This window comes from Lepisma saccharinum, chromosome 12 (genome assembly GCF_977018435.1).
Source record: "Lepisma saccharinum chromosome 12, izLepSacc3.1, whole genome shotgun sequence".
Taxonomy (NCBI): domain Eukaryota; kingdom Metazoa; phylum Arthropoda; class Insecta; order Zygentoma; family Lepismatidae; genus Lepisma; species Lepisma saccharinum.
In genome coordinates this window covers 66,822,150-66,848,165 of record NC_139240.1, presented here as the reverse complement: position 1 = coordinate 66,848,165, position 26,016 = coordinate 66,822,150, and the positions used below count along the sequence as shown (strand labels likewise).

At 39.0% G+C, this 26,016-nt stretch overlaps 1 protein-coding gene across 4 annotated transcripts in view; it reads left to right on the top strand.

Annotated features, from left to right (window-relative positions):
- Window positions 1-26,016, top strand: part of aPKC (protein kinase C iota type) — a 705,832-nt gene that overhangs the window by 50,687 nt on the left and 629,129 nt on the right. Inside the window, exon 1 of one of the 4 annotated variants that reach the window (XM_083132553.1) lies at window positions 5,523-5,728. The exons of the other annotated variants lie outside the window; for them this stretch is intronic. Within the exon in view, the coding sequence (XP_082988679.1) occupies window positions 5,617-5,728 (112 nt within the window). The 5' untranslated portion in view covers window positions 5,523-5,616. Of the gene's footprint in view, window positions 1-5,522; window positions 5,729-26,016 lie in introns of those variants that run through there. 4 annotated transcript variants of the gene reach the window in all.

Genomic DNA, 26,016 nt, shown 5'->3' with positions numbered 1-26,016 from the left:
CGATGACAAAAGAACCGGCTGCTCTCTGGGTCTCAAAATAGCAAATGTAAACGTCAGGTCATTATTCCCCAAACTTCAGGAAATATGCATCGAAATTACAGAGAAACAGATTGACATTCTTGTTATAACAGAAACGTGGTTAACTTGCAATATAACGGATAATGCATTGAAAATTCCAGGTTATGACTTAATACGCTCTGATCGCCATTACAGCATGGGTGGGGGTGTCTGCATATACGCACGGGAGGGACTAAAACTGCATCCGTTGTCTTTCGAAATTGAAGGAGAGTTTGACGTTGAGTACCTTGCAGCTACGGTTGAAATAAAAAAGGAACGTCTCGGTATTTGTGCCGTATACAAGCCTAAGCGTATTCCATATACACAGTTGTCATTTTTAGAAGATATATTGACCGAAATGTATCCCTTAGTTAATGACCTTGTTATAGCTGGAGATTTCAACATTAATTTCTTACATCCAGACTGTGCTGACGTCGTTTACATTCAAAATTTGTTTAATCAATTTCAATTAACGCAAATAATCAATAAACCGACCAGAATAACCTCCACGACTAAGTCATTAATTGATCTGACGTTTGTCAGCAACATGCAAAATATAATCCAACATGGTGTCGGTGAGCCAGTCAGCAATAGCGATCATAGAATGACCCACGTTGTACTTGCGTATACCAAACCAGAAAGCGTGAACAGAATTATATACCACAGAAAATACGGTGATATTGATTATGATAAATTCGTGAAGGATGCAGAAAAAATTAACTGGGGAAAAATATATAACACCGATAACTTGGATATGAAAGTAGAGTATTTCAATGTCAACTTACTTGATCTCTTTGACAAGCACGCGCCAGTTCGTAAAACACGAGTTCGTAACAAACGTATGCCGTGGATTACATCGAATGTGAAGCTGTTGATGAAACTAAGGGACAATGCGTTTCGTAAATTCAAGCGAATCGGAACTGAATCTGCATGGAAAGAATACAAAGAATTGAGAAATTTCACGACATCCGTTATTCGGCAAGAAAAAAAGTGTTATTTTGAGCATAACATCAATAAAACACCAAGACAACCAAAGCATTTATGGAAGCAGCTGAAATCTGTAGGCATTGGCTCAAATAAAAATGATCTCCCCTCCACGTTTGACAATGCGAACGAGATAAATGAACACTTTATTAATTCAATTGATAGTTTAAATATCGACCAACGTCTGATATCTCAAGAATGTTTAAAATTTAGTAACCAAAAGTTTAATAATATGCTTCCCGAATTTGCTTTTAAAAAAGTGGATGGCTATACTGTAAGAAAATGTTTGTACGAAATCAAGTCTACTGCTATTGGTGCAGATGGAATATCAACTACGATGCTGAAGTTATCGCTACCTTTTATTTTGCCTATTATCACACATATTATTAACTTTTCGCTCGAGAAATCCGTATTTCCCAGGAAATGGAAAGAAGCTTTGATAACACCACTCCCTAAGACGACCCGACCAACTAATGTAAACGACCTTCGACCTATTAGTGTTCTGCCTGTGTGTTCAAAACTACTAGAAAAAATAATCTATAAACAGACATTTAGCTTCATTGCCCAAAACAATATTCTTCCACCCTCACAGTCAGGATTTCGGCCGGCACACAGCACTGCTACGGCTTTGCTGAAAGTCACAAATGACATCCTCCAGGCTATGGATAAGAAATTCCTCACTGCATTAATATTATTGGACCTGTCCAAAGCATTTGATACGGTACAACATAAATTACTGCTCAGTAAACTGAAATATTACAATTTTTCACAATCTACCCTTAACTGGTATTTTTCATATCTAAGTAACCGAAATCAACGTGTAAAACTGTCGCCTACTTTATTATATAATAATTTATATATTTCATCTGGTGTTCCTCAAGGATCTATACTAGGTCCCTTGTTGTTTACGATTTATATTGCAGACCTACCCTCAGTTGTCAAATACTGTAACGTACATTCATATGCTGATGACACTCAACTAACCAAATCATTCAATCCAACAGAAATTGCCATAAGTATTGAATACATAAGTAATGATTTGGGTGCGATAAAAACATGGTGTGATGCAAATGGCCTTAAAATTAATGCTAATAAGTCATGTTATACATTTATTGGAACTCGAAATGCTATTGGTTCGGTCGAGCACACTAATACAACAATTACAATAAATGATGATGTCATACCTAGAGCTCAAGTAGTTAAAAGTCTTGGACTGATATTTGACACTCGTCTATCATGGAATGAGCACATTAGCCGCCAAATCAATAAATCATTTGGAACACTTAGATTCTTGTTTAAATTTAAAAAACTATTATCTTCAGAAATCAAGCAGCGATTAGTTGAAACACTTATATATCCATTTCTCGACTATTGTGACGTAGTGTACTCTGGTAGAATAAATAAAACTTTACAAGCAAAGATTCAAAAATGCCAAAATGCGTGCATGCGGTTCATATTTTGCATCCCGAGACGTGAACATATTTTACCTTCCATAAATAATAAGAATATCCTCAATATGTACCGTAGGCGGCTACTGCATACATATTGCCTTATACATAAAATTATTACATCTGGCAAGCCGTCGTATCTGGCAGACATGTTGATCCCTCGCACCAGTATTCACAGCCACCATACAAGAAATAATTTCAAATTTAACCTTCCACTCTGCAACACACAAGCATATCAGTCGTCGTTTTCATATTTTGCTGCAAAAATATGGAGTGCCCTACCTAAGACCATGTCGAGCATATCTAAAATAGAATCTTTCCGAAATGAAGTAAAGAATTTTCTTTTGGAAGAGCAGAGATTGTGTTCAAATACTATGATGTAACTTGTATGTTTATGTTATGTATTTTGTCTACATGTTTTTATTTTTATTTATTTTTCATTCATTTTATTTTATTTTTATGTAGTTGTCTTTTAACAATTTTTGTATCACTTTATTCATACATTTATTAGAATTATTTTATCAATAGATTTTGTAACTAAATCATACAGTTTATTGCACACTGTATTAATACTGTAATAACATATGTATAAGAAATGTAAATTTAAATGTAATCGATGACACGGGTTAGGTGGCAGAACAGCCTCAGGCTGAACCTCGCCCACGTAAATAAAGAATTTGAATAAAGAATGAATAAAGAATAAAGTTACGCTCATGTCTAGATCTTTTTTTCGTCTTGATTCAGTTGTGGATAAGTGAAGTATTGTTCCTATCTCTGTGCATTATGAACACATCCTTTGTATTATGCTAAGTCATGGACACGACATGCACGATGTGGCATGAATTAAATGAGAGACACCTGTGTAACATTTGTTTAACGCGCCATGGACTTGCAGACTTCACATTTTCAAATATGAGTATGTACAGTCACCGGCAATAAAAACAGGAAACTTCATCCTGAACTATTCGCTTCCTGCAAGGCGTTATGTGTGTTGTCTAACTATACGGCGATGTTAGAAGTTGGCATTGCAATTTTGCTATTAAAATCCACTATCCATATGCTTGTAGGGATATAAAATATATAATTTGTAATACTCGTACATGTAATCCATATCGTCTTCATCTTTGAGGGCAACTCTGGAATGTGAACGCACAAACTTTCACCCCATTAGAGGACATTAAGCCAAAAACGTTTTTCTGTTTGACTCCACAAACACTCAGAAACGTAATTTTATTCTGAATTTATTCAGGAATACAGCATGCATGGCCTGGTGGTAATGCTTGTAATGAAGAGGTTCCGGGTTCAGTACCCGGTGGAGGCACACAGTGGTTCCGATCCCACTTTGAACTGTAGGCCCCGTCCCGATTAGCCCATATGTGCATAAATATACTTAAACTCCTCTTTAAACTGTAGGCCCAGTCCGGATTAGCCCATTTGAGCAAAAGTAGACTATTGATTGATTGAATTTAAAATTTTTGGGTGCGTCAGCACTTATTCTACTTTGCCTCGAACCTTCACAGGGAATCGAACCCAGGACCCCTTGCCTGCAAGGTGATAGCGTTACTCATGGTGATTAGTTAAAGCGAGATTTCTTGGAATCGCAATCTACAACGTGCTAGCGTCAGGCTCGGTTGAATGGGAAGGAAGTTGTCAGCGCTGACTCCGTGGAAACGCCTGACTTTCTCACGGCTCCTATTCTAGCAGCGTCTGAGTCGCCTGTGGAATATGCCCTTGTTAGCGATAATTGAATGAGCTAGGGTCAGCGAGGGAGGAGGCGTCACCTGACTGGCTGGCTGTTTACAAAAGTGTGTTGCGAGCCAGTGTTGCCAGCTGCTTTCGGAATTCCTCTACCTGCTTGAGTTTCGGTTCGATTCCCGAGGGAGTCACCGAATAGTTAAAAATGTTGAATCTCTTGGGGTTTTGTGGTATACATTTGTCCCAGTAGTTTAGAGCTGAGATTTACTATAGCTGTATGGAAGCTTCTAGTCGCTTCTAAACCAACCTTCAAAAATAAATGCAACCATTCGTACCTAAGGGACACAAAGCTGCGTGTATCTCTCGGACTAGGTCGCCTCCTTGTAATCAAGAGGTCCCGTGTTCGATATCCGGTGGAGCACATAGTGGTTCCCACTTTAAACTGTAGGCCCAGTCCTAATTAGCCTCTGGGTATAAAGGAGACTTAAAACTCAAGTCACTCTCTCTTATTCTCTTTCCAAAAAGTGTGTGTGTGTGTGTGTGAGAGAGAGAGAGAGAGAGAGAGAGAGAGAGAGAGAGAGAGAGAGAGAGAGAGAGAGAGAAAGAGAGAGAGAGAAAGAAAACAGCTACTTTTATCTCAAGACCCGGGTTCAAATCCCGAAGCAGGTGATATGAACCAGAAAATTTGAGGAATTTCCCTGTTTCTGCGTGGCTCTGAGGACCGTACCTGGGGACAACCGTGCGATGTAAAGCGGACCGGGCGTGATGCTGATCACTTCATCCCAACTATGGCCGTGATCAAGAATATGTGAAGCTCTGTACCTCCACATCACCCCATATGCCTTCATGGCATGTGTGTACACGCACAGGGGTACCTTTAACTTTTTCTCTCCCTCTCATCTTTCCTCCATTGCTCAGAGAGAGAGAGAGAGAGAGAGAGAGAGAGAGAGAAGAGAGAGAGAGAGAGAGAGAGAGAGAGAGAGAGAAAGAGAGAGAGATATGCCTTCTTTTTTCTTTCTGTCCTTTCCCTCCCTCTTCCTCCGTCTCTCCCCATCTCTTTCTTCTTCCCTTTCTGGAGGAATGTAGAGTTAATAAGGGAAGGAAGGAGATAAAGAATTATAGAGAGAGAGGGGGAAGATGGAGTGTTGTTTACATTTTCCAGGTTGTGTATTGTTGGTTTCGGAAATGGAAAATAGTGCCACGTGAAAGATTGGCTATAATAATCCATCACCGGTATTAGTTACTGCACTTGGCTTCTACATCGTAGAGTTGGCAATCCTGACGCCGGTTTGAAGAGTCGCGATCTCACTTGCTTAACACTAGTGTTGGTGTACTTTTCTCGTGTGTGGATGTGTGCGAGTGTGATGTGGAAGTTGAGGAAAATGGTGTTTGCCGGTGGTGAGTGAAGTGTCGCGAGTTGGTGCGTGGTGCCATGGCACGGGTGGAGGACTGTCCACCTGTTCAGGATCAAGGTTCCATCCTCCCACGATGCTTGATCAGTTCCCGGCTGCTTGTCTTCAGTGTCTCGGGCAAGAGCTCACAAGGTTAGTGCCTCGCCTTTCCCCGAATGCTGACAGTGTGTTTGTTCTCAAGTTCTTGAGAGTCACAAGTCTTGCTCTTGCATTTTTGTTCTTCTGATTAATAAGGAAAAGCTAGTGTATATACAGTGGACGTTATTTTGTTGGCCAGACATGATTGTATTTCTAGTTTTGTTAATTATCGCCACTTTGCTTCCCCTTTTGCCCAATCGCGACGATGAGGTCGAGTGATGATTGATTTGGTTTATTTTGCTTCGTTTTTTCCGAGACTTTTGCCTAATCGCGAAGATCAGGAGGAGTGATGTTGCGACGAAATGGATGATATTCACTCTGACGTCAGGTGCAGAGCATGATGGGAAACCTGGGCAAACCGCACGTGCTCCGGTAAGCGTGAAGCGAAGCAAATGCTGCGTGCATTAAAATGACCCGACGTTTAACAGTTTTAATTGTATTACTATTATTATATATTTTCCAATTAAGTTTCCTTTTGGTAAATTAATGAGATGTATACGGGTGTGCCAATGTTTATGTATTAATTGTGAGACATCATACCTTCATACAGTTCCTTTGGTTAAGATGGCGTGATTTTTCCAATGCGGGGTGAAATATGAATCGTATTTGAAAGGCAAGTACTGGGTTTATGGCTAGCGTTATATGACTTTTGTGTTACTCTTTACATCCGCATGCTTTGCAACGCGTGTGGTTGCTGTACGATCGCTAATAATGTTCACAGAAAGTTTGAAACACTGTTTATCAATCAGCGGGTGCGTTCGAAGTATGCGCATATTTGTATATACTTTTCAGCATATCTTCTATGCCTGTCTCACTCTCAATACACATACGAAAAGTGACAGTGATACGTTAGGGCCTTAAAAAATACAGTACGCAATTTTGTACTTCGGAACATTTCTATAAATTATCTATTTCACGAGACGAAGTTTGTTTTAATTCACTTGTTTTTAAAATATATTTTTTAATTTTCTTTAAAATTCCCTCCAGCGGGAATCGAATTTCGGATCCTTCGGTTACAAGGGGATAGCATTAGGCACTGCACCATCGGATAGATCCGATTGATTCCATGAGAAACGGCTCCATCGTCATGTATTTTTTTCTTATGTTACATGGCTTTATACAACGTTGATTTTTAGATACTCTGGTCATTGTTGAAGTCTACGTTTGGTATATAATCTAATGTGAAAGTGTACATTTGGTTTATAATCGTTATATTTGTACCTTGAATCACTGCCACAAAAGCTGTGAGCGCAATGCTTATCAAACGTGTTTTCAACACGCGCCGTCTGTGCCGCGAAATGTTTGCCGGAATCATGGCCGCGGGCGTGCTTTCGCGCAATGAATTGTGGTAGAAGTTGTTCGCTGAATATCATCCATTGATGTAAGGACACTCACAAAGAACAGCCATGCCTAGTCCGGGATTCGAACCCCTGACATCGTACGGCGCTGTGCTAACTACTACGCCACGGAAGGCGACAGAATTTCCTTTCGATCTCCCTACCGAAGTTCCTGGTTCAGATCCCGGTGTGGGCATGGGTGTTCTTTCCGAGTGTCGCTTCACCAGGGTCCCGGGTTCGAGAGCAACGGAAAATAACAAAGATCAAATAAAAGCTTGTCTGTTCTTTTCGGTTCGGTACTTGTAAGCACTGGATGGTATTTCATTCCTACCACTGAGGTTCATTATTCTATTTCAATTAGCCGGACCCTGTGGCCGAGTGGTTAGCACATCGCGCTGCGACGCCAAGGGTCCCGGGTTCGAATCCCGCTCGGGCTTGTTTGTTTGTGAATGTCTTTTGATCATTTCATCACTCATCCCCATCTTCGCAAATTAGCCAAGAAGCACAAAACGCGAAGTAAAATAAACTAAATCAATCAATCAATCAATCCAAATATTGTAGGAGGTAGGTGACTGCTTTTCATCATCATTCAATCATACTATAACTGAATGATTACACTGGGGAACAGTGAAATTGCGGCACAGTGTTTGAGAGCTAATTTAGGGCAATTTCATGCTGCTGAATAATGATATGATAATATATTTCCTGAATTGGCTCTAATTTATGAAATAAATGCAACTAAACCAAAATGGCGGAAACATAAGATATACATATAAATGAACTTCCAACAACAATTTAATATTTCTTTTTGTGATTACAATCATGATTATAGAAATAAATGTATATAGGCCTATGATCAAAATAATGAAGAAAATATGTACACAATGAAGTAACAAACTGTGTGAAACGTTTTCTATACGATTTCCTGCTGTATTGCTTTTTAGCACAATCCCTCTGTAAGCTCCAACAGTAGTCGCCCATCACGTGGCGATCCCACCGTCCCTGGTACCTTTCTTCCATTATCCTTATATCCTGATGGAACCTTTCTCCCCGTTCTTCACTAAAATCGCCAAGGTTATCAGGGAATCTGTCAATGTTGCTATGTAGAAAATGTACCTTCACACTCATATTAGCTCCCAATTTCTCAAAATTTTTCAACATATTTCCAACTATATCGGGATACTTTTCTGCTCTGTGATTCCCCAAAAAGTTTTTGACGACGGACACAAAGCTCAGCCAGGCCTCAGATTCGATGTAAGACATGTAAGTTGTAAAATTGGCATCATTTATAAGTGTACGTATTTGTGGTCGTCAGTCAAAAAACCTGCCTTAAATTTTTCAATACTTAGTCCTGGAAAAGTGTGGCATATATATTTGAAACAATCACCACTTGTATCTAAGGCCTTGACAAACTGTTTTATCAACCCAAGTTTAATATGCAGTGGCGGAAGGATGATTTTGTCCATATCTATCAGCGGTTCATGAATGATATTAGCTTTTTCCACTAATATTTTCCCTTGGGGGCCAAACTTTTATCGTCCAATGCTTTTCTCAAGCACGACTATCCCACAAACATAGGAAACAGGGGTACTTTGTGTACCCACTTTGCTGTCCTAGTAAAAAAATCACCATCTTCAAATCCACACACACGAGCCACTTATGTTCAGCATATTCAATTTCTTTCTAAAACCATTTTTATGTTTTGGTATTCTTCCTTAAGGTTTGTTGAGTGTCCGATATATTGCCTAGCAATGCTTCATAAGTTGCCTAGCAACAATTTGCAAATAAATAAATAAATAAATAAGTTTCTTATGGGAATTTCAGCCCATTATCAAATTTTGATATTACCGAGAAAAGCGTTTTTTATGGTGTGTTTATTTTTATAACTGGAGTCAATTCAACTGAACCAATCATACAATTGGCAATCACAGCTGTTTTGTGTGCTGAAACTGTTAGTAAACTTTATGCCGCAAAATAAAATCTTTTTTTTGTTCCCCAGTGTTATCTAAGTTGACAGCGGCCTGTTTGGGGGTGGTGGGGTTATGTGATTGGGCGTTTTGCGATAAGAGATTGATAAGAGTCTTATTCTTCGTCTTATTTAACTTAACTTTTCACTCACTATAGCATGTGCCATGCTTATTTCGGATAGGGCGCACCTATTAACGTACCCCTCCCAACCGCCATGTGTTGGGAAATCGTAGCATTTGCCATTTGTTTACAAGGAACTTCGAGCGTTGGCAGCATAGAGAGAGAGTTGATTTTTCGTTCGCCATCCTAACAAACTTGACTGATTTCATTGAAATGCAATACCAGACCAGTTATCAGATACATTTTCAGCTGAAGAGCTGTCAATGTACTGCAGTTATTGTGATCACGAAGTTGGTGCCTTTTTCCTCCTAGGTCCCATCGCCCTTCGTGAAACACTGCATTTAAGTTTTGCCAACCCCTCGAGTAAAGCAAAAAGTACACTAGAGATTTTTCTGTCCTTGAAAACGTCTCTCTCTCTCTCTCTTTGTGTAGGGGAGAGTCGTTCAATACGGGGATGGCGGGTCAAATGGGAACGTTCGGTTACTCACTGATTAATGCTGCTACCTGGGACCCAACGCGGTACTGCCATTCCTCAAGTGAACGCGATAGGTCCAGGAACCCGTCAGTTCTAATTGGTTCTATTGGGTTCCGCTGCGGGACCGGAACCTTTTTCCTCGCACATTTTAAATTCGGTCCAAGGTGCGTATGTTTCATTGACAAAAGATTACTGGACCCTATTTAAATTGACCCGGAAAAAGAGTTCCTTGATCGTTTTTAAATTCATACGGGAAAAAAGGTTCCTGGACCTAATTGAAAGGTCATAAAAAGGTTATTTACGGTCCAGAACCCATTTACGCTTGCTGATTTTCTCTCCTGGACCGGAATTGAATTTATTTAAAATTCCTGGACCTTTAACAACCTGCTTGGAAGTCTTATTACTCAGAAATTACGCATTTTCGGCCCCATTTGATGTAAACTTTCTTCTTCTCTACGCATGAGGAATCCATTGCTGCATATTTTTGTTATACCCTGTATATTGCAAAAGCTGAGGCCACATATTGCTCATTGTAACTGGTCGGCTGAAACGGATACCAACACGAGTGCAATAGTGGGACCAGAGTTCACAAGATCAAAAACCTTGTCAACAAAAGAATGGAAAACACCTGTTTGTTTTGTTGTCTACTTTTGTTGCCACCGTTATGTTTCTATTGGTTGCGGACCAGCTTTGGAATACCAATTAGAACCCGTGCAGGAAGAACATCGCTCATGAGCTGTCTTTGTGCTATGAATGAGTCGGTACAGATTAGGTTGGTCAGAGTTTCGTTTTGATGTAATCAAGACCTGTCGAGGCAGGCTCCAAAAACAAGACACTGGTGTGATACCTCCTTTGGCTGTCCGCTGACACGGGAAAAACTGATTCTGAACAAGTTACCCTTTCGCGCTAAATCCAGTATTTTACATTGCCTTACTGGTGTATCGCAAATAACAAAAATGGAGCAACTTGTGTTTTGTCTGTTTGTTTGTTCCGCCGCACACTTTAGATCCAGAATTGCGCACGAATCCCACTGACCTGTTTTGCGCACATATTTTGATCCAACGTTGCCACTTTGATAGCTTTAAAGTCTGTGAGCAAAACTGTTTTTTTCTTTAGACAAGAAAAGAGAGAGAGAGAGAAATTAGAAATAAAATAGTAAATCTCTTAAGGATTAAATAAAAAATATAATTTGACCACTAAATGTAGCAAGTCAAGATACAATTTTCATACCAATTTACATAATACAGTAAGTCACTATTGATGTTTTGAAGATACAATTTTCATACCAATTTACTCAAACTCAAAGGTTAGGTTAGGGTAATGACTGCACAACAAACACTTCTGTCAATCGAAGCTCGTGACCTTCGGTATAAATACGGAGATACACCAACCATTCCATTCTAGTCCACCAATCAAGTTCATCCTCTATGCCTATCTAATGCTACCCTTCCAGCAAAAACACGTGTAAGTCCACATACAAACAAACACAACAGAAGTGAGAACGGCTTGAGAACATTTTACATGTGACAACATCGCCTCATTTTTTGTGCGCAATCCTGTACATTGTGACAGCTTGTCAACGGCTTATCAGATACCACTGATAAAACCGGAAAAGTGTGCGCAATCCGTCTGTAACTGTTTGTTCTCGTTACTGCATTTGGGAGATACCAGAACGATGCTGGGAGAAATAACATTACTTTGTTCAAACACAATATACATAGGAGAATCGAAAAGTAACCGTAATATTGTTTTTAATTTGCAGAATATGTACAGAAGGACTGAAAACAATTCATCACTTTTCAAGATAGTCTCTACCACGTTCAATGCAGATGTGCCAGAGTGTCATTAACGCCCGGATTCCACTCATGCACCGCCTGTTTCACCCCAATGCAACTTCTTGCCACCTAGTGCCTCCTTAAGGGGAGGCAAACACATGATAATCAATCGACGCTAGGTCCGGTGAATATGCAGGATGTAGTAATAGTTCCAAACTAAGTTCAGTAATTTTCTACGCTGTTGCGTGAGCTGTATGTGACCTCGCGTTATCTTGCTGCAAGAGCACACCAGAACTGAGCAAAGTATCTGTTCGCAGGTTTCATTTGCTTCTCAATCAGATACATCGGCACGTGCTCATCTCTACATATTTTTAAAATGAAATCACGGTTCTTTTAAAATGCTAATTTAACGCTAGGCTTTAATTAAATTGTTCAGTGATTAGTCATTTTTTTGGTGTATTTTGTTAAGTCATCAATTTTTTACCCTTTGATTAGTTTCCAGTAGGGATGGTCACAAAATACGGATATCAGGATTTCAAATTATCCGATATCCATTTCAGATGAAACGGATAATTCGAATATCCGGATAGTACAGATTTGACGAAGGTTTTATAGAAAATCCGTACAATGAAATATGAACATGACGAATAAAACAATATGTGAAAACCCCGTGAAACGGACAAACGATAAAACTGTCCGGATAATGCACACATCGGATAATCCGGACAATTCGGATATGCGGATTGCCCGTATATCGATATCAAAATATCCGATGCTCGGATAGAAAATTATCCGATAAAGGTAAAGTACCCCGTGCACATAGCTTTTTGCCATGAAGGCACATTTTCTGACCCCCCACACATTCTCGATCTCGGCCATTTTGGAGGTGCTGTGATCACCACCACGCTCCGGCCGTCTTTACCCCCTCCACAGGGTTGACCCCAGGTAGCCATTGAGTTGAGGCTGGGTGAGCCCCAGACCCGTTTTATGCGGGGACAAGACCGTAAGAAATCGTACCTTAGATCGTACCTTTATTCGGATTTGGACATACCTAGTTTCCAACCCTGTTTTTGCTTTCTCCGCTCGGAATAAAGAATCGCCCAGCAACCAAAAGTACAGTGCGAGGAAGACACATGGCATCACCAGACAATCCCTATTTTCTCACCTTGAACGTCATCGTGTGTGTTATATGGGAAGAGCGACCACACCCCCTTTTCCTTTTTCGGGCAGCGCAGCGTCTGTAAATCACGTAATGCGCTTTATGAGGCAGAACCGGAATTCGGGATCAATATTTACTGCGAAACTTGAAAGGGAACCCAAATCGTGATGAATCTTACCATTCTTTCGCGAGATCACTTTTCGTGGTCGTGCGAATCCGTAATGATGCTTTACTGACTGTTCCTTGTCCCCCCTTGTGGGACTTTTTCAATGGACACGCTGCGTCGAGAAGGCGGGTGTAATTTCTTTCTTCGGACAGGTCCCGTTGCCATGGGACTCGGAATAGTTTTTCCTGATGCTCCGCACCGACCTCCGTGACAGGCTGGTTAGCACCAGGTTGGGTAAGAACCATGATTTTATTTTTTTTAAATCATTTTTTATATCGATATTTTAACTTTCTTTTTTTAAAAAAAAATGCACTTAAAATTCCTCGTATGTTTTTCGGCACTGCATATTTATACACAGGGTGGTCCAAAAGTTCCGGAACGGTCACATATCGTGAGAAATACACATCGAATCGGAAAACGAAAAAATACGTGTTTAATAAGTGAAAGAAAGCTATTCAATGATATCACACTTGATTCCCCATTTGCGCCCCCTAGCGGGGGGCAACTGTGAAATTGTAAATGAGAACCTCCATTTTGTATTGTAGAATCGGAAGGAGGACTTCATTCCGAGTCCAACGAGCTATCAACCATCCTCTTAGCTCCCCATATGCTCTATTGAAAGGTCTTGACGTGCAGATTCCGAATCTGCAATAGCTTTCACTCTAGCTCAATTAGGGGCAGAGCGTCCCTTTGAAAATTGTATGGGTTTTATGAAATTTTCACTTTTTTATTTTTTATTTATTATTATTTTGCGAAATTTTAAAATCGCCATATCTCCGCTCCTAATTGAGCTAGGAGGATGTATATATACATACACAGCGTGTCCGCCTTATAGCTATAATAAAATAAACATACACTACAGTTTACGAATACCTGCCACAGTCAAAACCTGTGTATGTACGGTACTGCCATCTGGTGCCATTTACGAAAAACACGAAACGGTGTCGCGCGCTTGCGCCATGCATCTACCATGCTGTCTAACACTTGGATGGAATTGGAGTACAGGTTGGATATATGTCGTGCTGCTAACGGGGCCCATATAGAAGTGTACCGTATTGACGTTGTTAGTGACAGTGACGGAGCCTGTCTCTCTCATTTTGTGATGTGTAATGGCAAGGTATTGTGCATCAGGATACACCTTCATTCCCAATAAATTCTTGGTCAAACAGATTTTGGGACCGTTTCTTTTTTATAGCTCTAAGCCGGATACAGGGTGTCTCAAAAGTAATAGCGCAAACTGACACAGTTGAAAGTACCCGATAATAGAAGCAAAAAAAGTCTCAGTAAACATGGGTCTGCAAACGAGCCGTTTTCGAGATGTGCGATTACAAGCCGTACCACCTCTCGGAAATGTTCTGTTTGATTGCAACGCCACCTCTCGGAAATGTTCTGTTTTGTAAACGAAGAGCAAACCTCGGACCGCGCAAGGAGTAAAGCGCTCGGTGTTTACAAAATGCAATCAATGACGGCTTGTAACCACACATTCTCACACATTATTAGCATTTTACCAACTAGGTCGACGTTTACAAAAAGTGAAGTCAGTGGCGGCTTGTAACCACACATCTCGAAAACGGCTCGTTTGCAGACCCATGTTTACTGATAATTTTTTGCTTTTATAATCGTGTACTTTCAACTGTGTCAGTTTGCGCTATTACTTATGAGACACCCTGTATATACAGGGTGATTGGTAATTCGACCTATTCCTGCAAAGGGGTAATACTAGAGCACATTTGCAACAAATTTGACCCTATGCACCAGAGGTCGGAAATCAATGGGTTTCGAGTTATTGCAGTTTGTAGATTTTCGTGACATATTCCGACTTGCGACCAAAAAACTACTAATTGTGAAAAAACTACCACACCCTGGGCACTCAAATGTTTCCCCCAACCCGTGTGCCAGTTGACAACATTTGTATATTTTTGGAGAGCTTATGAAACGAGGAAGTTTTTTCCGTAATTTTTACGCTAAGTGTGTTACCATTTTTTTGAGTAATCCTCTTCGATTTAAACGATAATTTCCAAATTTCTTCATGACGTGTGCTCCAATGACTGTTTCTTTCTGTTGGTATGGGAATTTTGGGCTGGTCAGCTGGTAGCAACACGTCAAGTGAGTGCCCAGGGTGTAGTAGTTTTTTCACAATTAGTAGTTTTTTGGTCGCAAGTCGGAATATGTCACGAAAATCTACAAACTGCAATAACATGAAACCAATTGATTTCCGACCCCCGGTGCATAGGGTCAAATTTGTTGCAAATGTGCTCTAGTATTACCCCTTTGCAGGAATAGGTCGAATTACCAATCACCCTGTATATTTTTTTTACAGAAAGGCTTTTTCTGGTAAACGGCACTGTAAAATATTTTAACAGTGATTAAAGCAAATAAAAAATTATATGTAAATATACATTTTTTTGTTTCTGATACTGTATATATGTATACGAACTTACTATGGGAATTTTTGTTGAAGGTGTTATTGAAACTACAATAATTTTAGTAATCTTTAAGTAGCATACACCTAACACGTAGAAAAAACTAGATAAGAAACTAGAAAACCTCTCTCTAGTAATTACTATTGTCTCGAAAATCTCTGGAGCAAGGCTGCGAATAACAGTAGAGAAGGGGAGACAGTGAATGGGCGGAGCAAACCAGTACCATCTGGTGTAAACAATTAATTTCATATAAACCTAATGCATTTTACTTAGCTAAGTGAGCCAATTTTTTTAATGATAATTGTCATTTTTTCATTACTGTAAGTCCATATTTAATTCTATATTTTGATTAAATAACTATAAAATAAATATTGCCGTGCGGTGTAAGGCGCTGTGCTTTGGACTCCGACTGCGGGACGGCATGGGTTTGAGTCCGCCTTGGTTCTCGGCTAGGACCGGTGGCAACCCACCATCGTGAGGAAATTGGGGGGCTACGAGGGAGTAGCGTATCTCGGTCTGGGAAATTATAACGGCTGAGGGTTCGACGTGCTGACCAGACGTCACCCCATTACTGGTTGAAGATTTCCACACCTCTAGGTAGGATTATGGGAGGGAGACTGGCAGTCGGGAAATAGGCCAAGGCCCTTCGATGGCTGTGCAGCCACGGGTTATATATTATAACCAGGTAACGGATTTATATGTACTAAAAAAAGTGTAAGATATGTAAATACAGGGTGGGCACAAAATCGCTTTCCCAAATAAATGAAGAGATCAAATATTTGGGGAAAGCGAATTTGTGCCCACCCTGTATTTAGTTCTTTTAATCAAAATATGGAATTAAATACGGACTTACAATTAGGAAAAATGGCAATTTTCATTAAGCAAGCTGCTCACCTAGCTGAATAAAATATATTAATCTTCATGGCATTAAGTGTAATGCAATATCCAAGCACAAAAATTGTTCATCAAAATTTATTTTGAGTGTTGAATCCTGAGCCTTCTATTGGCCCGAAAGACAGATTTATATTGACTGAAACTGCGTTCAGTATAACATGAAATATATGAAGTAATGGGGATATATTTAAAATATGTAATAGATTTCACACCGAAAGCTTGATATGGATGCATTGTCTATTGTTGACAAGAATGCTACAATGACAGATGCATTGTCTATTGCCAAGATTTACAATAAACAGAGTACAAAACGAACAAAATACAGGTGAACGGTAAGGTAAACCTTTGGTATTCAGCACAAGAAAAGAAAATGTAGTATTAGCATGAAAATGGGAATATATGCCGGAAAACGTTTGACATTATATGTGAAAATATGTGCTAAAGGCTAATATCTATAAAAATATAGATAATGAAAACAGCATTTTTGGCGCTTACTTACTGCAATTTGCAAACATAATACACAATAACATTGATTTTAGCATTGTATGAATATATGCATTCACATATAAATCTTTACCCTGGGCATTTGCCTGTAGTGTGAAGTTTTATAAATAAATAAATAAATAAAATAACAATATACAGAGCATTCCCTGACATTCGCTACGAGACTCGGCGGCAAGCGGCCCGGCATCAGCGATTGCCTTTCCCGGTGAACGGGGTCCGCGACAGTCGCACGCTACAGTTTTTTTTTTTTTTTTTTTTGCTCTCCCTGCCTTCGCTCTCTTTCCCTTTCTGTTGACGTTGCAGACTGACGCCAGTATAATCCTTCCTCGGAAGTTGTGTTGTGTTGTCAGTGTGTTGAAGATTGTGGCTTTATATGGCACCACAAATGTTTACATTACAACAAAGGATTTATCTTGTCGAGTGTTACTTCGGAAAGAGGAATTGTGGAGAAGTGCGACGACGTTTTGCAACGAAATTTCCTGTGGAAAGAAAAACGGGGAAATCTAAAAAAATAAAGTATACAAAGACAATCTGCACACCATCCGCGAGTTAAAAGAGAGTATTGTACGAGCAATCGGGAGAATTACAGTAGACGAACTTGCACATGTAAATGCCAATTTCCTTTGGAGATGCCAGGAATGTGTTGCAGCGGAGGGACATAATTTTCAACACCTTCTGTAGTCAAGGTTAGTACACAATATGAAAACTGTAATTTTAATAGCCGACTGTCGCGGACCCGTTCACCGGGAAAGACAAGCACTGACGCCGGGCCGCTTGCCACCGAGTCTCGTAGCGAATGTCAGGGAATGCTCTGTAGATATATTTACATATCGAAACACTTTTTGGTACATTTAAATTCGTTCACTAGTATTTATTACAATTACGACTAATGTACCTGCAAAAATACTGAACACACTGTAACAAAGAAACTATTCATGTGGTGATTCGTTTTACGGAATGGGAGTGTCTTCTTTTGGGAGAGGCCCTTTCTTGTGGCAGCGTGGGACCAAAATATATTTCTAATGACCCACCCTCGTGGTACAACTCATTATCATGAAATTTGGATGCGGCCTACACGTACAAGGTTTGGCAGGTGGCCCTAGTCCGTGACCGACAGGAACCCATAATAGGACAGGGAACACGAAAATGAAATCATGGCGCGTGGGACACAGAAGAAAAGGATTATCATTGTTGTCCTACACCTGACCCAGGACATCCTGCTCTCTGTTCGCAGTCTCAGCCTAATTTTATTGTTTGTTCTCTGGTTGGAGTTTAAAACTTAATTATGCGCCGACCCAGGCCTGTAGCCAGAATTTTATTTCGGGGGGGGGGGGTCATCCCTAATCAGCACGTGCGTCGCCAGAAATATTTGTAGAGGGGATCAGGCCAAAAATACAACTTGATTAGCAAAATAATGACAATAATAATTATTGTTATTTTTACATCAATGGAGAGAGAATGCTACTCGATCCACCGTATCAGTGAATATCTAACACAATTGTTGTGCATTATTTTTCTTATATTTTGTACAGTTGGTGCACTGAAAATCATAGTTATTGTATTAACTTTTACACAATTGTTAAAAAAAAAGGCTTTAACAGTTAGTGGTAAATTGTTCTCATAATCTTTAGCATTCTATGACCTCTCACAAAGAAAATTATAAGTTTTGAAAGCTGTGGATCCATTTATTCTTTGGATTAAATGGTAGAATATAAAAATAAAACTTGGTTCCTCTATTATACACTAAACTTTTTTCGATGTAGTGTAGTTTTTACTATGGTTATAACATTTAAATTAGATATTTGTAGCCCCCTTAGCCCTCCTCCTAGCTACGTGCCTGCGGTTGAGCCATAGCTGTAATTATCTTCTGAACGGTATGCCATGGACAATATTAGTGGTGACGTCACCGTAGACGACAGAGCATGATATGAGTCCAAACAAATGCGACACGTGTTTTTCTCCTATTTAAAAACATTGAATTTTCCATCGGAAGGTGTAGCTTTAATGATTGTAACAGCAGTTATGAAACAAACTTGTGATGTGTATCGTACATGCATGTAAAGATGAGATTTCGGAGAATATGTCTTTATGTCACACATATCTTACAGAGAATAATTTAAAGAATAACTGGAGTAAGAAAATTATGCATTGTATATTAAAATCTAACATAGCCGAAGCCTGCCCGAAGCTCATCCGATCTCAAGTGCCGTCACGCACGCTCTTTGGAAAGCCAATTCGGTATCTTTGACATAGCTCCTGATGAAGCCGTCCGTATGCTTATGTGCTTTCGAGCCAGCATGTTTTTTTGGGAAGCGCTCGTCATTTTTACCAGCAGTGTAAGACATCATTCATTCACTGCAACGACGTTACACTCTCAAGGTCTTTACATTGTATAATAATAATAATAATCATGGAGACACTACCTCACGTTATGGAATCTTTAAAGAAACTGATTTGGCAACATCTCATTTACTCCACGTGGACTTGACAAGTACTGTCAGTCCCTACAACGGACGCTATTGGTGGGTAATGTTTGAGGGGAAGATGTACTGGGCTTCACGTGGACTTGACATGTGTTTGTCAGAGGGAAACTGATCTATCGCAACTTTCTTTGAAATGGCGTTCCAATAAGGACTGGTACTATATCTAAATTCTGGCGTGCTTGGACTCTGTCGGTTGAGCTATTCGATATGGTACAGACTGTTGTAAACCATGCGGTTTCTGCACCGTATTCCTTTCAACTTCTATAGGAGGAGGTTTCATGTCTTGTGGTTTGTTGCTTGCAAATTTTTGTAGGCTGTAGTAATTGTTGTGGGTTATTAATAGTGATTTTTGCAAGTGTTTCTAAATTAATGCTAATTTTATTGCGTGTTAGCGTTCAACACGCAACGACACGAAAACCAGGGCACGCTTCCATATCGTAAAACTCCGAGACGTTTTGGAGTAATAATCTGTCGTCTTCTGTCACGGACAGAGGACCAGCGAGTATTTAAAAACATTGTAGTGAGAAGTTATCATGGCAGTATATAGTATTTTTTTAGGGGGGGGGCTTCACTCACATTTGAACCTCAATACCAGTATATGTAGACACTGTTTTACAAGCATGTTTTATGGGACCGAATATAGATTAAATCTACCTATGCCTATACAGTAACCCCGATTTAACGTTCCCTAATTTTAAGTTGTTAGGGAATTAAATCTATTATAAAGACTTTGAAATGTGTAATGATAATGAAACATTTCTTCGAACCTTGCCTGTATAATAGAGTTCCCAGACGTCCCATTAAATACGGGAACATTCTGTTTTTTGTTAAGGCCTCTCGTTGTTCCGATAAAAGTCATCGGAACAGCTTTTTGTCTCGTATTTCAACAATAGGAATCGTTGAATCAATCTGCGCTCACTATTATCTAATTTCACCCGTACTGGAGAAGTTTAACCCCCACAGAAAAAAACTGGTTTGTTTGGAATTACCAAAAAAGTTTGGTTGAGCTGTTTGGTTATGCTTTTTGTTTCCGATAACCAAATGTTGCTTGTAATTACTAAAAACAATTGGTCAGACGAAATATGGTACTCGTAAACAAAATTATGCACATGTAAGTAAAGAGAAATAGAACGTTTGGTTAAATTTACTATATGTGCGTGAGCGTGCTTTCGAATTTGAAATAACGATTGTCCAGTTTCGTCGATTGTAGTATGAAAGTCCTTTGTCGAAAATTGAAACTCATGTAGATAGATAATTACTCGAAGCAAGTCTTCATGTTGTTGTGTAACCAAATATTCTGAAAAAAAAAAAGAAGCTCAGAATATACTTACTTTATACTGAGTTTCCTACACCTGTCGCTAGATGGTTCTGCTAAAATGTGTAGAAGAAACGTAAGTTTTTGTACAACAAATATTGGTACGTTTGATTGTAATCATAGTGAAAAATTGTGCTTTAACACTCTTCGGAAGATGTGTGAACATCAAAGCTACAAATTAAAGAAGAAAATGTACTGCAGTGAATAAAAGTGAATCACCCATGACCAACCTTTTTAATTCCAGACTATATAATTAGGAGCTAAGCGTGTCGAAGAAAAACAAACACGCTCCAAAAGCGGTTAGTTCATGTGAACTTTCTATTCTGAATGTTTATTTTGAGATCAGTTAGTTTCTACAAACTATCCACCCTAGCTAAAATTAGCCAGATTATAAGTAATTTTGAATAAATTATGTAACAAATCGTTTGGTAATTTTGACTAAATTATTTGGTTCTCGTAAACAAATGGGCTACATTTTGTTAGATTTACCAAAATAATATTTGGTTTTGGGAACAAAAAAAATTGTTCACGACAAACAAAAAGAACTTGACCAAATCTTTTGGTACTGGTGAACAATTGTTTGGTTGATGCCTATTTAAACAAACGATTTGTTCACCACTACCATTTTTTGGGTTAATGCAAAGAAACATTTTTCTCTGTGCACTGTGGTAATCTATGGATGTACATATTCCATGATAAGAAACTCTTAGAAGCATTGCAGATAATCTAATTATGAGGGCGACTTAATTCCGTTGATAATTTGATATCACAAATTTTTAGAAAATTGCATTTTTTAAAATAATAAAAGTTAACGTCATTTAGTGTGGAAAGCTCCATAAATACAAGTTTCGTTACCATAATTTTTCCATAAAAGATGCAATCAGTATTCAAGCTTTAAAACAAGGTATAACACATTCCGTTAGAAGATGGGCGTATTGTGCGTCGTAGCCTTGAAAAATAAGTGGCGCGTATTTTTTCTGAAATATCTGGGAACCCTAGTGTATAGTGAAGCAGTAGTGAGATATATCTTCAAAAACAACTTTACGCATGTTACATTACCCCAAAGTGTGAATTTTCTGAAGCAATATTTTTTGTGAAATGATTTTGCTGTCTTTTCAAAGTTAATAAATGAAAAATAAATCTATAATAATAAAAAATTGAAACATGTAATGACGTAACAAAATTCTTCATATTGCATATTTTTTCTATCTAATGAAAATTTTAAACCACCATTTGTAAACCACAAATGGCAAAGCATGAAGGGAATGTTTGTAAAATGATAAGTATCAAATCACCTTGCCCTCAGACACAAACGCATAAACCACGTGACCTGCTACTTGCAGCAAGGCAGGTGTTATCCCCCACCCCTCTTGTCTTTCCCCCGTACCCAAATTTCGCTTGTACGCATATTCCACGTACGTATCGTCCCCGACACTTGTTATATGGGACAGGAACTTTTGAAACGCCCTGTATATTCCTGATGTACGTTATCCAGCCTCGCCGATAAATATAGCTTGCAACCAGTTTTAAGCTGTTGCCTGCATTTAGCTCTTGGTTGCATCCGACACTCGTCATAAGCGGTCCATTTCCTCTTCGCTTACCCGCTGGGACGTCCCAAACAACAGACCGCCTCGTTGTACCATTTGGAGCGGTCTGGTTGCCATTGAAAGGGGCACAATAGCATTCGAATTCTATCGGAAACGGAACAACCGCTGCTTGATGCTGTAATCCTAAACACATTCGCAGGGTTGCTAATTCTAATCAGTGATGCCAACCATAGTTACTTTTCACTATATTTCGCCCGCGTAGGGACAGATTTTGCCAAATGAGGGAAAACGTAGGGACTTTTTTCAATCTTGGAAAATAACATTTTATTGTTCAAAGGTGCAAAGCTTACTCGCCAGTCAGTCCCACTTTCTTCGCGCTCAGTTTGGAATGAGCTGGATACTTTAGCGAGGAGGAGGAAAAAGAACTAACTTAACAAATCTCCATCAGAATTTTGGAACATGTTATCGTTTACCAAGAACTTTCAAGGCAAGTTCTTTTTTGAAAACGTTTCCGCTGTCGCAAAAATAGTGCTAACGCAGGAACGGAAAGAATATTTTCAATGTTAAGTGATACAAAAACATAAAAGAGAAATAATATGGGACCAGAATTGTTAAATTATTTGCTAGTGATAAATTCTTCCCTTAAGGCACGTGAAGAAGACTGCAGGAAATACAGCATCATCAACCAACATCTATCTCTTCACAGCAGCAGCATGTATGACTTCAAATAACATAATCAACGTTATTCATAAATTGTGGAAGCATCGAGCAGAAAGATTTGTTAAGTAAATGTGTATATCTTTTTTCTTCTGTTTTGCATGCTCATGAGGTGTTTTTTTCATTTAGTCGCTTTACTTGGCGTAGGGACTTTTGGTCAGTTGTAGGGATATTTTGACTACGTCTGTAGGGACATTTCCGAAAAATGGTTGGCAACACTGATTCTAATATTTAGTATGTTGCAGAAGAGAAACCAATTGGACTTTGGTGAACGTCCTTTATTATTTCCTTGTCAATGGTTCTCAACCTTTGTGAGCCTGCGGCCCGGTAAATTGGTGTTTTAAAAGTCGATGTCACAATTCCAACAATTTTAATCATAAATAGCTTTCTATTTTTTTTTAAAAAAAAACTTTATACGTTAATGAATATGTACTCTTCAAATTTGATATTAATAAACAAATGATGTCAATCATAGGCGTAGCTACGGGGTGTGCCGGGTGTTCCTAGGCATAACAATAACAGAGAAAATAAGCGGCAGTTTATAAGAAGTTGAAAATGTCATTACTTGGTACAAACGTGTGCATTATCGCTGATGAAACGAGTGTTTATAGATTTTCGATTTTTTATGTAATTGGAGAAAGAAGATATTTACTGCATTCTACTCTGTACTGCAGCGCCTTGCTTCTATACCTGTCACAAGCTGCACGTGTGAGAGAGCTTTCTCCAAGCTTACCCAAGTTAAAACTAAATTAAGAGCAACTCAGAAGCAGGATAGATTGGAAGCCCTGCTCTTGCTATTTGTGGAACAGGAAAAAGCTTCGTCTATTGATGTAAATGACGTTATTGATGAGTTTAAGAACATTGTACCTTTTGACAGACGTCTCTTGTTATAAATGACGTGTATTTTGATGTATTTGTATGTAACATTTATGAACATTTTGTGTGTGTGTCATTTCTATGCAATTTGATTTTCTTCTACAACATATAGTCAGAAATTTTCAACGCTGTCATTTAGTGAATTTATATTCCTTTACAAACATCAGTGCAGTTAAAGAGCCAAGTGATTGTGTTGCAATATATGCTATTAAAAAGGTACAAGACCGCATTTGTTTTCTTTGTGCACAAGCAAATATAAAGTTCTAGCTACGCCTATGGTCATAATCGTAGAGAATATTAATTCGATTATGTCTAGGCTTGTTGACAAATGAAGTTTTTGGTTTAAATTAATTGAGAACTGGATCTAATGGAATGTTTTAGTTTCCTTTGGCCAGTATCATTAAATTAATTTGGCAAATTTTCATTGGCATGTTCTATTTCGGACGCCGAAAAATTCATATGAATCTGAATATTTCCACTTCAATATACAGTAAAACTTCTAACGGACACCTCTAAATTACGGACATTTTTTAATTCCCCGGCAGAAATACATGAGGTTTAATGGCAATATTACTTCGCATTAAGGGAAATTCTTAATAATGGACGCGGACACTGAAAACTACCTCCCCAACGCAAATAAAACTTATTAATAACGAACAGCCTGAAAGAAAACGGTCGCAATTCCTGGGATTCGACACAACAATGGCCAGTATTTCGAACTAGCGCGCATTGTATCGTGTTACACCGAACGTATTTCTTTTAAAAGTGCAGACAGTAGACAGTATTATTTGTGGTGAGGAAGTTAAAGCATTACTTTTTAAGAAAAACAGATGAAGAGGTACTCAGTTTAGCATCTGAACTTGAAACACATATTGAAAAGACAATTGTAAAGAACTTTAAGATTCAGAAATATATAGATGATTATTTTTGGACAATCTGGGTCTGGCCAGAAATAGTTAGAGCCTATTTAAAATGAATGAGCATTTTGAATGCAGTAATTTAACAAAGGATTACACTACATGTACTGTATTTCCTTTTTTTGAAATTTGTAATATATGTAGGGATACTTTAGTAAATATAAATTCACCGTATGTAGTACAGTATTTTGTTCCTTGGATGTAGGAAAATGAAAAACACTATGTTCGTAAAGTACGTACTGTAGAATGCTTATCCTATTGTGTAACATCCTACACTTTTTTCTGAATAGCGGACACTTCTTAATAGCGGACATTATTTTTCCCCCAGGCCTGTCCGTTATTGAGAAGTTTTACTGTAATTAAGCAACGCGGCCTGTGGTTAGATTCTTTGATGGCTCACCACCACTGTCACGAAAGCATTTCCTGCTATCGAAGTCGAATCCAACTTGCCAGTTTAGGCTGCAAGTCGCTTCATCCTTCCGGCTCTAACTCAAGAAAGGTCCAACAGCTAAAATTCAAATCTGGAGGCTGCGGGCTGTTATTTCTCACCAACACTAGCAAAGAAAGGATTTCCTATTATCGGGTGGTGAACCCCGAACGAAAGGCCATCTTTCGAGGTGGTTGCCAGCTCGGGCTGCAAGTCGCAAACTTCAGGAGAACCTCTCGCGGTCCTACATAATTGAAGCCAGTAAAGTTAAAGTTCGGTATCTTTGGGACAGCTCGAGAGGAAGCCGACCGGACGCGTGTCTGGTTTCGAGCCAGCACCTGTTTTTCTGAGAAGCGCTGTTGTCATTTTTACTTGCAATCCATTCATTCACTGGGACGTTATACTCCCAAGGTTGTACATTGTACAGTCTTGGACACAGCTGGCTTGTAACGACCCTATTGAAGAAGCAGTGAAGCAAGCCTTCCATGTCTGACCACCAAGCGCCTTGTGACTAGACAACCCAAACAGCATTGCAATTTTGCGGCTTGTATACCAGTCACGGGTATACATCTCTGTAAATTGAGTAGTGATGCCAAAGAGAAATACGAGATGAAGATTGTCGATCGTAATGTCTCGTGTTCTCGACATGGAATAATACTCGGTTCACGTTACGTTCCATTATTTAATGTTGTTTGGGAACGAACCTGACAGACTGGGTTTATATTTTCACTCCTTGAATTACAGTAAATTCCATATTTTACAATTACATTAATGCTTTGAACGAAAATAATGCCCAGAAAAACATCGAACACACATGCACGCGAAAACAAACGCACAAAGCTAAGTTTTAACTTCCAAGTGAACGTCCAAATAACAGTAAATGGAGAAGCACGATGTGCGAAACATGGGATTTTTCACAGAAAGAATGCGTCTATTTGTGACATACGTGGTTTCTATTAATAGACAATGAAACAATTATGAGAGAAATTAACATGCATTTTCGTCTTCAGGTGCTGAGGAAGGAAACAGACTGACTGGAAAAAAGAAAGCATGGTGCTATTGATAGGCTGTTGGTTAGCGTACAGAGCTTTCATCAGTGAGGTCCAGGTTCGATCCCCACCAAGGACATTTTTTTTTATTCTTTTCTATTAGTGAAGAAGTATGTAATATTGTTTTCTA